Source organism: Orcinus orca, chromosome 16 (genome assembly GCF_937001465.1).
Source record: "Orcinus orca chromosome 16, mOrcOrc1.1, whole genome shotgun sequence".
NCBI classification, from domain to species: Eukaryota; Metazoa; Chordata; class Mammalia; order Artiodactyla; family Delphinidae; genus Orcinus; species Orcinus orca.
In genome coordinates, this window is record NC_064574.1 from 5,537,705 (window position 1) to 5,550,882 (window position 13,178).

General features: G+C 46.6%; 1 protein-coding gene across 2 annotated transcripts in view; it reads right to left on the reverse strand.

The window, feature by feature from the left end:
* Positions 1-6,641, reverse strand: part of VAPB (VAMP associated protein B and C) — a 48,898-nt gene extending 42,257 nt beyond the window's left edge. Inside the window, exon 1 of one of the 2 annotated variants that reach the window (XM_033410418.2) lies at positions 6,344-6,641. In XM_033410418.2, coding sequence (XP_033266309.1) covers positions 6,344-6,401 — 58 coding nt within the window. In that variant the 5' untranslated portion in view covers positions 6,402-6,641. The remainder of the gene's footprint in view (positions 1-6,343) is intronic. The other variant, XM_004282310.4, reaches the window with a different exon arrangement.
* Positions 6,642-13,178: the final 6,537 nt, after the last annotated feature.

Below are 13,178 nucleotides of genomic sequence, written 5' to 3' on the forward strand. Positions count from 1 at the left end.
TCCTCCAGGAGCAGGCTCCCTAACCACCGAGTAACTCCACCACAGGACTGTGCTGCAGATTAAATAGTAAGATGAAGAACATAAAGCATCTACCACAGTCCCTCGACTTTGTGGTCTACCTTCTGGAAATTAAGCATTTATCTTCTAGAAATGTTCATTCTTCCCTCACCTTTTCTTTCCTCTCATGTTGCAAAATGAATGTCAGCTCCACTACGGCCACTGCTTTTAACTCCCACCCTACTGCGGGGTCTACTAAGTGGTGGACCTCTACCACTTAGCCCCTTACAAATATGCCCTCTGCTCCCAGCTCCCTTGGTGCAGGGTTCTGTTCCTCTCCAGTCTTTGAGCACCCTCCAGCCTTTAAAGACAGCCCAAGGAACTTAGAGTCATAAAGGTTACAAGCCACATCGCAAGCAATTCAAATCTAGGTAAACGGTCCAGGGGGCCATAACACTGTCTTCAAGTACAAGCCAAAAGACAAAAGTCTCCATCTCTTTCTCCCCGCAAATATCTATTTCCCTAACACCCCTCCCAAATAGGCTAAGGTTGTAAGACCCTACTGAAATGCCAACTGGATACTAACTCAAACACATCATGGGTACCTGTGAGAATGTGTGCACACCAGCAACACTTTAGGTGCCCACATGGGCGTGCACACACAAACACAGCCAAAAGCCTGATAGAAGACACTACTTGACACAGATGAAAAGAAAAGAAGACACAGATGAAAAGAAAAGAAGACACAGATGAAAAGAAGATGATGAAAAGAAGATGAAAAGAAAAGAAGACACAGATGAAAAGAAAAGAAGACAATACTTGACACAGATGAAAAGAAATAGTAACCTGCTAGTCAAAAACTGATAATAACCCCTCTGAAAGGATGAAGGAAAACTCTAGGAAGGTATTTCTGCACCTTTACAGTTTTGTGCCATTAATGCTAAATTATTAAATGAAAGCACTTCAAGATTTTTCCCTTGGGACTATGGCATTTTCTCAACGATTTTTTTTTCCATGCACGGGGGAAAATCCAAAAGCACATTAAGGCATTGTTTCTAGACATCAACAGCTTTTGTTAAAACAGCATATTTAACATTTTGAAAAACAGATATTCTAGAGATACTATTTTGCCACACTGGCATTTTTAAAAATCGTTTTAAAATGATTGTCAAGTTCAGTAATTTTGTTCCCATAATGAAGCTGTTTAAACAACTGTTGTTTTTGTAAAGCTAGCAGCCTAGGTCTGTTAGGTAAAAACTTCAAAGAATGTGCACATCCACCGAACAAGGGCCAAAGCAATCCTGGATATGCTACGCTGATGACAGCCTAGAGAGGGGGGCCTAGAATGATAGAAAAGGAGGAGGCAAGCCTGGAAGCCATAATGCAACTTTGTTTTTAACACAATCCCCAGTGCAAAATAACTGCTCAGAAGGCTTTTATTTTATTTTATTAAAGACACTCAATGGCAACCCTGTCTTGACTAATGGAACTCAGCGCTCTTTGTGTTGGTCTTTCTTGTCATCTTGCTGAAAGCTATGCTCATTTGTTCCAAACCATGGTCATCCTTCAGACGGCAAATTTTTCAAATACAAGTGGGAGATATATGAAGCAATCTTGGAGATATTTCCTTATGTAAAAATTCAAGTTTCAGGTTCTAAAAATCAAGCCTAAGGGTAGTATATGAGTATAACCAATGTAGTTTACTCCCTTGATTCCTCCCCTCATTTTCAGCAACTTAGTGGTAATATTACAGGGTCAAAGTTCTCAGTATTTTGCCTTCAGCACTGGAAGGAAAGATGCTATATAATTTTAATAAATAAAAGACAGTGTTAATAATGTTTAAGAGTTCACCTCTTTAATAAGCATCAATTCAGACTAATTATTTTAATAAATCCACACTTGGATGCAAAGCTACCAGGTTTATCATGAAGAAAACTGTGTTCATGTTACAACCACACACAAGGAACTATCACCATGTAAGCACATAGCCGAGAACTATCCATTTCTTCCTTAAGGAGTTAATTGTGAAGAAGAGAAGTAAATAAGTGGGTAAAAGTAAGTTAACTTCTACTTCACAATCTATGAAGATTTAAGTTTGACTAAAGGTTGCTAAGTTTAGTGCCACTTGCTTCTTATAAGCAAGCTGGTTAATAATTAAATAAATGAAGATGATCTATTCAGGATGGATTTAAACCACTACCATAAAGAATCTTAAGCACACTGCTGACATTTTGTTGTGCTGTAAAACACAGTCCGCTCTATGTGATCTTGAAATGTTAAGGAAATCAGTGCTATGCTAAAACTAGAGAATTAATGCTGTAATTAGCATCTGAAAGATAATTACTGCATTGAACAGACTATATCTACAAGGTGTTATATTTTTTAGCTTCCTAAATACTAAACTACACGTTAACTTAAGAGGGTGAACTAATGATTCTAAGCACGCTTTCCTTATACAAAAGAGACTGTCCCTAACCTATCTACCCAAGTTCCTATTTCCACCCCAAAGTGGTAATCAACCACACCAATCCAGTGGTGCTACCCCACCTGTGACCCACACTGACCAACAGCAGGACTACCTGAGACTTCTAGAAGGCCACTGGTTTAGTCACACAATAAAGCAAAAGTAATGGGTCCACAGCAGGTTTAAATCTTAACTAATCAGCTCATGAGGACGGTTAACTGACCATTCTCAGGTGACAGTATCACGAGATGCGGGAGAATGCTAGAATGTGAAGAAGGATTAAGAGTCCTGGGCAATGACCAAGAAAACACAAGACATACTACTCACCATGGATGGAATCAATGGAAGGGGGAGAGGAGGAGAAAAGAAAAGAGATACAAATTGCCCTGAAGTGACTCATTGAAAAAGTTCTCATTGAGCTGGGCAACAAGTGGGACCTCAGAGGGAAAAAGAAAATGATCTGGCCTCGGAAGAGGTAAGAGCAACAGAAAGAGCAACGATGCAAAGCACACACCTCACAGGTTTTAGAAGCGCTTAACTCGTTCAGAAAGGTGTCCCCAATCCAAACAGATCCTACTGTGTCACCAAGGCAAATGTCACAGCGTCATGCTTCTTTCAGGAGGCCAGGAATCCTTCTCCTTTTGACACTTAACACAGTGCAGCGGGGCACTTTCTATAAGACTGAACGAGGGCTTCCCTGGTGGCGCAGTGGTTGGGAGTCCGTCTGCCGATGCAGGGGACGCGGGTTCGTGCCCCGGTCCGGGAAGATCCCACATGCCGCGGAGCGGCTGGGCCCGTGAGCCATGGCCGCTGAGCCTGCGCGTCCGGAGCCTGTGCTCCGCAATGGGAGAGGCCACAACAGTGAGAGGCCCGTGTACCGGGAAAAAAAAAAAAAGTAAGACTGAACGAGGTCCTGTAACTCTGTGTCCTCTTTTCTTCTGCAACATGCTTAACTTCAAAAGAATCACACAAAACGCCCAAGACGAAAATATATCCAACATATACAACCCCATATCATTTTAGGCTGCACTTAAAAGATGACTAATTTTTTTCCTCTGGATGACAAGCCTTTTAATTATTATCTTCTTAAGCAAAGTTAGCTTACGAGTTTGATTCATCTAAGTGAACCGTATGAAGTCAGCATCATCACCCCAAGCCATCTGGAAGACACCAGTGAAATGTGCCAGTTCGCATCCTGAAACGAATGCTGTCTATATAGCAAAACAGGGTACTGAGCCTCTGTTCTGATTTCACAATCTTAGTCCTCAGTTTAACACTAACCAACAAACAAATCATAAGGTGGTTTACATACATATGCCTGCAGATGCCTCTTCTGAAGCTACAAGCCAACAGCCTTCAACAATCTGACACCGTAACTTTCCTGGATCACTTCCCTAGCAAAAATATCCAGTGACTTTGGCCATCATTACTTTGGTCAACCCTGGGCCAGAGACAGATCACTCTTCTTTGCCATACCTTTCAGGTAGAGAAGTTGAAATGATGAAACCAGTAGGGTAAATACAACCAATCTCTGCATAATACTGCACATTTACAAAGCAGCTGAACAGCCATAACACCAACAAAACCTTCTACATGAGGCAAGGGAGATATGAGCGCCATTCCCATGGAGTAAAGAGTAATCCCAGGCTTTGGGGAGCAAAGTGGCCAGCCCAAGGTCAAACATCACTAAGTAAAAGAACTGGGACAAAAACTTTAATTTTCTCCAATTAGTGCCTCTTTCTATGACATCACATTAGAGGAGTGTATGTACTAGGGGTGGGGTTAAGGTTGCAGGGGATCAATCAAGGAAGAACTAGCCGAGGAGACACAACACAATATGAACTTGGACACTGGCTGTGCCTGTGCACGGAGGCCTTAGACGAACTGGCTCCTGTCTACTAGACAGCCTCATCTCCTCCTTTGCCTCGTGACCCCAACAAATGCTCTGTCACTGTCATTCCGAAACACTACTGGCATCCCAAAGGAGCCCAATCATCTCAGTCTTCGTGCCTCTGTACATGCAATTTCCTCCACCTGACAGGCTCCCCAACCATTTCTCCTTTTCACCTGCTTCCATTCGACCTTTAAACTCTGCTCAAATGACACCTCCTTCCGGAGCTGACCTCCTCAGTGCTCTCAAGAGTACTCTGGACTACCTTGTATCACTGCACTGCTCTGGCTGATTCTGTCATCTGCTCTCTTCCCTACACCTAAGTTCTGGGGTGGGGGGTTGAGGGACAGCAGGGGCCTACATGTGATGTGCCTCATCTTCTCCTGGTACCTGACACATGGAGCAGGCACTGAAATGTCTGCGGACTAAATGAATGAACGTGCCAATTCCCAGGAGTAGCTAAGCCAGGCTTCCAGGGTAGAGAACTTCAGACAACTCAAGTGGAAACCATCACCCTCCATGTTCAATTGAGTTACCTGGATTCCTTTCTCAGGCGGGTGATGAGAACATCACATAAGCTATAGCACGGTTGTGGAATTATAATCCACGTTAGGTTTTTGGGGTGTTTGTTTGTTTTAACTGAAAACCTTCAGTTGTTTGTACATTTGGAGTCACTTCCAAATGTGACAATCTGGAGACTGTTCACCTGGGAGGCTAAGTGACAGCCACAGCACTGGAGTATTTCCCAGGGGTCGGATAGCATAACCGTTCAAGTGTGAACTCTGAAATCTGGGTTCAAGTGTGCCATTTGCCAACTGAGTAACTTTGGGTCAGTTACCGGACACTACCTCCTGCCGGTTTAAAGTGGGGTGCCTTGTGGCCAGCAGGCATTCCAATGCCACAAACATCTATCGAGCAGCTACCCTAGGCCAAGTGCTGGCGACACAGCAGTGACCTGGCCATCCAATGCAAGCATACTCTCATCATGCCAGCCTGTCTTATTTCCTTCACAGCACTTACCACTACCTGAAACACTCTCATGTGCTGGCTTGTCGCCCCTCCCTACAAGGTAAGCTTCATGAGAGCAGGGGTCCTGTCTGTCTTGTCCGTTCATATCTCTCAAGGGCCAAGCAACGTCTGCTACACAGTTACTCAGTCCCTTTGGAAAGAAGGAATGACCAAGTCAGAAGAAATCCCCCGGCTCTAATATTTTGCTGGAGAAGGTAGGGGGAAAAGATTAAAAATAAAGGTACACATTTCAAGGGGCTCTGGCTCGCCACAAACACATGTGGCCCCCTGGGCTTCCTCGGGCTCCAGTCTCAGGCGCTTCCGGGGACAAAAAAGATCTCGCCATCCTGACAGCCCCGCACGGCTGCAGAGACATGAGCAACGGGCACGAGAAAGGCAGGAGAAGGAAAGCTGGGCCACGCACCCCGTGGGAACTTCTGCGGACGTCCCCTTCGTTCATTTGCTCAACAGGTACTTATTAGGCTCCTAAGGCATGCGGGGCATAAAGCAGAGACGTGACAAAGTCCTGTCCTCATGGAGCTTCCCTCCTAACATACAGACATGGTACACAAGTGCGTAAAGTGGTCCTTTCAGGGAGTGCTAAGTGCCGAGCTGCCACGAGCAGTTCGCGACAGGGGACGGCCGCAGGGGTCCACGGCGGGGTGGCCGGCCAGCGAGAGGCGACCTCTGACCCAGGACCTGAGCCTTCTCGGCACAGGCGGCCGCCGGGGCCCACACTCAGTGAGGAGGCCGCATTCGGGACAGGAACGGCCACAGCGGCAACGAGGCGACTGTCCTGAGGGCGAGGCGCGGGAGGCTGCGGAGGAGCAGGCCCTGGACTCCCGCGCCGGACGCCCGGCCCTCGGGGCCCGGGAAGCGCGGGCGGGCGCCGCGGCCGGGGGGCCGACGTCACCACCGCGCCGCCGGGCCCCCCGGAGCGCGGGCCGGAGCGGGGGCGCGGGGCGGCGGGCCTCCGGGCTTACCTCGGAATTTGAGCTCGTGTTGCGGCTCGAGGCTCAGGACCTGCTCCACCTTCGCCATGTTCCTCGGCGGCGGAACACCTCGGGCGGGGAGACCCCTGAGAGGTCACCTGGGCCGGAAGGCGTGAATGCTGCGCGCCCTTTAAATTTGGAATGGGGGGGGCCAGCCGGGGCGCGGGCGGGGGTCGCCTAAGGGGTGCGCGCCGGGGGGCGGCCTACGCGGTGCAGGCGCAGGGGCGGAGGGCGAGGGCGAGGCCGCGGTGCCCAGCGAGCGCACGGCACGCACGCACGCACGCACGCAGAGACGCACGCACGCACGCAGCAAGCCGGCCGCCACGGCCCGGCGCGCGCTCGGGCGGTGGAGAGCTGGGCGCGCCGAGCCCCTATCGGGCAATGCGCAGGCGCGGCGCTTGCCGCGGGGGCGGGGCTGCCGGACGGCAGGGGGTGGGGCGTTGCGCAGGCCCGGGGGAGGGGCGGGTGGGGGACGCCCAGAATTGAGGACCGTCCCCCTGAAGATTATTTTTTCAGGGCCCGTGGGGGCCAGGCTTTGTGTTAAGTGCTTTACTCAATAATAATAATTAATAAGAATGAACTTCCACTTTCCCCTGCTAATGTGGTGCCAGGCACTTAGAGATTTTGAATAATGAAAGTACTATTTATTCTTATTATAAACATGATGTTTATGGGTGAATGATATGTGCTAGGCACGATGACGTATGGTAAACAATAAATATAAATTTAGTAAGCTACCAATTATTGCTTGCTTATTTTGTGCCACTTTGCTGAACGCTTTGGATAACAACAGCATCAATTATAATAAATAAAAGCTACTCTACATTAAATGTTTACTATGTAAACAAGCACTGTGCTGAATCCTGTGCTACTAAATGCAACAAATATTTAGAAATACAATGATCAGAAATACTGACTGGTTCCCACCCTCTCACTAGAGCCCATAGGAGAGGCAGCCTTTGAATAAATAACTGCACAAAAAAAGTACATGATTAAAAATTACTGAGACCCCTGGACTTCCCTGATGGTACAGTGGTTAAGAATTCGCCCACCGGGCTTCCCTAGTGGCGCAGTGGTTGAGAATCTGCCTGCCAATGCAGGGGACACGGGTTCGAGCCCTGGTCTAGGAAGATCCCACATGCCGCAGAGCAGCTAGGCCCGTGAGCCACAACTACTGAGCCTGCGTGTCTGGAGCTTGTGCTCCGCAACAAGACAGGCTGCAATAGTGAGAGGCCCACGCGCCGCGATGAAGAGTGGCCCCCGCTTGCCGCAACTAGAGAAAGCCCTCGTACAGAAACGAAGACCCAACACAGCCATAAATACATAAATAAATAAATAAATAAATAATAAAAATAAAGGAATTCCCTTTAAAAAAAAAAAAACTCTAAGTCCAATGGTGTCATGCCCCTGCTTAAACCCCCAATGTCACTCATCTCACTTAGAATAAATTCCAAAGCCTTCCATGGCCTTGAGGCTCTGTGAGACCTGGTTTCTGCCAGTTTCTCTGACCTCATCCCCCCGCCCCACCTCTAAAAAAGAGAAAAAAAAAAAAAAAAGAATTCACCTACCAATGCAGGGTACACGGGTTGGAGCCCTGGGCCGGGAAGATCCCACATGCCACAGAGCAACTAAGCCGGTGAGCCACAGCTACTGAGCCAGTGCTCTAGAGCCCACGAGCCAGAACTACTGATCCCGTGTGCCTAGAGACCATGCTCTGCAACAAGAGAAGCCACTGCGATGAGAAGCCCACGCACTGCAATGAAGAGTAGCCCCTGCTCGCCGCAAGCAACAAAGACCTGACAGCCAAAAATAATAAATAATTAATTAAAAAAAAAAAGTTACTGAGACCCCATATCTGCTTGGCCTCAAAAGTGAACACTTCACCTCATTATTGACATTTAAATTTTACTTCGTTATGTAATGTTTACTACATAAAATATGTATTAATATTCTCCTTTTCACATATAGATGAAACACAGCAAATAGCTAACACGGACCCTACATGGCAGGCATATGGGGATTCTTTGTACTATTTTTCCCACTTTTCAGTATGCTTGGAATTCTTCATAAGAAAAAGGGTTTTTTAAAGAAAATCTTTGTCTTTTAACTACAGCATTTGGTCGATTTATACTTATTATATTTATGATATATATGGATTTATTTCTACAGTCTTATTTTGCGCCTTCTATTTGTCATGACTGTTTTTTCTTTCCTTTTTGCTTCTTTAGGGCTGACTTTTTTTTTCCTCATTCCACTTTTCTTCCTCTTATATACTCTATTTATGTTGTTTTAGTGATCACTCTTTACTTTGCTCCCTGAAAATAAAAGCACTTAGGCATACTTTAATCACCCATCCCATAAATTATATGCCTTAATTATAGTATATTTTAATCTTTTCCTTTTTCACCAGTGAGTCATTACTAAATTGTTTATATAGTCAATGTTGGTTTACACTCAACCACACAGTTACCAGTTTCTTTACTCATCTTTTCTTCTTGCGTCTCAGAACTTACAACCAGGATCACTTTCCTCGTGCCTGAAATAGAGCCTCTAAACTCTATTTCAGTGAGTTCGTTGCAGCAAATGCTATCGGTTTTTGTTCATCTGAAAATTACTTTATTTTTCCCTTGTTCTTGCAAGGTATTTTGGCTGGTTTACTAGAGGGATAATTGTTCTCTCTCAGGGCTGTGAGGATGCCGCCACTGACTTCCAGCTTTCGTTGTTACTGCTGAGGTTTCAGATGACAATCTCCTCATTATTCCTTCAAAAATAATCCGTTTGGGGCTTCCCTGGTGGCTCAGTGGTTAAGAATCCACCTGCCAATGCAGGGGACACGGGTTCAAGCCCCGGTCTGGGAAGGTTCCACGTGCCGCGGAGCAACTAAGCCCATGCGCCACAACTACTGAGCCTGCGCTCTAGAGCCCATGAGCCACAACTACTGAAGCCTGAGCACCTAGAGAGCCCATGCTCTGCAACAAGAGAAGCCATGACAATGAGAAGCCCGTGTACCGCAACTAAGAGTAGCCCTCACTCGCCACAACTAGAGAAAGCCCGCGTGCAGCAACGAAGACCCAACGCAGCCAATAAATAAATAAATTAAATAAATAAATTTTTTAAAATATAAAAAAAAAAGTTTTTTCCTGTTGTTCTGGGGTTCTGCAGTTTTATCATGATGTATCTTTTAATTTATTGTCTTAGCCCATTCAGGCTGCTTTAACAAAATACCATATAGACTGGATGGCTTAAATAACAACATTTATTTCTCACAGTTCTGGAGCCTGGGAAGTTCAAGATCAAATCACCAGCAAATTCTGTGCCAGGTAAGAGCCCACTTTCGGTTCATAGTCAGCTATTTTCTTGCTCTCTGGGGTCTCTTTTATAAGGGCACAAATCCTATTCATGAGGTCTCCCCGCTCATGACCTTATCACCCCAAAGACCACAGGTCCTTAATACCATCATTCAGGAATTGGGTTTCAGCATATGAATTTTGGGGAGGATACAAATGTTCGGTCTATAGCATTTATCCTGCTTGAATTCCCGAGGGTTTCTGAATTTGTTGACTTGTATCTTTCATCGTTCTGGAAAATTCTCAAACAATATTTTTAAAAATGTTTTAAATTGTTGTAAATACACATAGCATATAATTTACTATCTTAGTCATTTTAACTGTACAGTTCAATGATATTGAATACATTCGCATTATCGTGCAACGATGACCGCCATCCACCTCCAGAACTCTTTTCATCTTGCGGCTAGAACTCCATACCCAGAAAACAGCAAGTCCCTATGCCCCCTCCCCACAGCCCCTGGTAACCGCCATTCTGCTTTCAGTCGCTATGAATGTGACTACTCTAAGTAAGTGGGATCGCACAGTCTTTGTCCTTTGTGATGGCTTATTTCACTTAGCATAATGTCTTCAGGATTCACCCACGTTGGAGCATGTGTGACAATGTCTCTTTTAAATGTTACTTTAGTCCGTCCTCTCACTCTTTTCTCCCAGAAGTCTGACTAGTAGTTTATTCAACCAGTATTCTTCAAACTGCAGGTTGTTTCCCAAAGGCGACATAAAATCACCGTTCTCCGTGTCTCTTTGCCTCTCTGTCACAGCTTCACCTCTCATCTCTGTGTCCTGTATTGTGGCTATTTCTTCAGATGTCTCTTCCACTCAGTAATTTTCCCTTAGACTGCCGATAAACCTATTTCAGGAGCTTTTCATTTCGGTTATTTTTTTTTAAGCCTCTAAGTTCTATTTTGCGCAGACCTCCTAGAGAACAGACTTGAGGTTATGGGGAGGGGGAAGGGTGAGCTGTGACAGGGCGAGAGAGAGTCATGGGCATATACACACTAACAAACGTAGTAAGGTAGATAGCTAGTGGGAAGCAGCCGCATGGCACAGGGATATTGGCTCGGTGCTTTGTGACAGCCTGGAGGGGTGGGATAGGGAGGGTGGGAGGGAGGGAGACGTAAGAGGGAAGACATATGGGAACATATGTTTATGTATGACTGATTCACTTTGTTATAAAGCAGAAACTAACACACCATTGTAAAGCAATTATACCCCAATAAAGATGTTAAAAAAAATAAAATAAAATAAAAATAAGTTCTATTTTGTGCCTTTATACAACTAAGGATCACATTGGCAGGTCTCTAACATTGGTTCCAGGCCCCCCTCCACACAGGGAATGGTGCCGTATTGGGGTTTTAGTGTTGGTCTCCACTGTTGTCACTTTAGGCAGTGGCAGTGGCCAGATCAGCTTGATGAGGGGAAGTCCATGTTCTTGGGCCCATGCAGAGCTTCCACACCTGCTGCCATGAACACTTTAAAGTAAACTCAGTGTACAAGCAATGGCAGGGCTGGCCCAGAATTTGTCACCCTGTCCAGTGGATTATTACTGAGTCACTGATGCCCTTGGGTGGGCATTCACATGGGACACTGGAAATATCTTCACACTGAGCTCATCCTGGGAGGCATCCACCTCACCCCTCCCCACACCTCCTTCTCACGAAATCCGGTTCTGCTGTATCTGTTCCTGGCCACCCACTCCCCAGGGGTCAGTGTACATCTGTGCTTCTGGTCATCTCTCAGCCAGACAAAGTAAACATCTAAATGTACTGCCTGAGATTCTGGAAAATCTATGGATTCCATTTATGTTGTAATTCTGCAACCTGACCAATTAAATCTGGGCTATGATTTTCAGCAAGGTCGAAAACCTATAGCTGCAAGAAATAAAGGATTATTTTAGGGCTCTGTAGAATCTCTCTGGCTTTCCAACCGTGACTTAAGCTGAGAGGTTAAAGAGCTTATCATTTACTTTCCATAACAGTTCCAGGAGGGAGTTCCCTGGCCACAGTGGTTAGGACTCCTCACTCTCACTGCCAAGGGCCCAGGTTCAATCCCTGGCCAGAGAACTAAGATCCCACAAGTCATGTGGCCAAAAAAAAAAAGAAAAGCTCCAGGAACTCAAATGCAGCCACCCACCCCCACACACACAGTCCCGTGGTCATCACTGCCATGTCAGGGGTAGCAGCCACTCGGCTCTCCCGGGCCCTTGCTGCTGTGGGCACTACATCACAGTCAGATGCAGATGTGAAGGCAAGTAGTAGTGATGCCACTGTATATTACTTGTAGATTACTTGTAACCCACGCGGATGCTAAACTGACTCTCTGGGATAACAATAACTGATTTGTAGTTTGGGCAGATTTCTGTGATGCAAACACTCCCACCAGGACCGATTTTAAGCCACCTATGGAACATCGCGGAACACAGAGTTAAAAGAGATGCACCATTGGCTTCTGCGAGCTGGTCCGAGCCTAGCACACCCTTGCCTCTGTTCCACACCCCATGGGCACCACAGTCAAGCATGAGGATGTGGCTAAGTCAGCCCCAGAATCCCCTCTTCGAGGGTCTGTTTCCTGGGACCACTCTTGGTACAAAGTACTCTATCAGTCAAGGTCCAGCCAGGAAAGAAGAAACTACACCAGTTATTCTGACAAAGATAATTTAGTATGAGGAAATGGTTAATCAGGTAAGGGGGAACTGTAAAAGCCAGAAGAGGAAGACGCCGAGGTATCGCGAGGGTGGTGGGGCTGGGGACAGGGGAACATAGGCAAGGTGTCGGATCATTAGACCCCAGGAGCTCAGAGGAGAGGCTTGTGCAAGTGGGAGCAGACTGGCCAGTGCCGGGGTCTCTGAGGGGATGCAGTGAGGATGCTTCTGGGATCACCCCCCAGAAAGGAGCAGGCTGCTGCCAGGTGGAGGGTGGCTGCTGAGGTGACAGTGACAGGAGCACGCAGCAGACGGGAGGAGCAAGACCCCCTTCTCAGCCCTCCTGCCTTTGGGTCTTCCTCAAGCGCCTGTACTGAGGGAACCTGACAGGAAAGCAGCTGCCTGAGGAGAAATGAGTGGACAGGGCTCCAGCTCCAGCACCTCAGAGCAGAGAGCAGAGGGTTGGTTTAGAGCTGAGGGGAAATGGCTTCTTAATCCCCACACCCTCTTTGATTTCTTTAAACACTGAAGACTGTTTACAACTTTCTCAGTAGCTGAAGTGTGTGCAGTTTCAATGCTGTTGTTAACTGCTGGCTCAGGGCATCCTGTTTCCTTGTGTGTTTTATGATCTTTCACCTTATTTATGGGAATCTTTTGAGGTCTGGTGTTGCCATCACCCATCACCACGTAGCTAATCACTCCAAAGCCCAGTGGCTTCAGACGTCACACACTGTCAGTCTTCCTCACACGCAATGGGGGGGGGTGCCTGGCCTCTCATGGGGCGACAGGAAGAGAAGGGCTGAGGCTGTGCAGGGAGTTTAGAACCAGCTGCATAGTT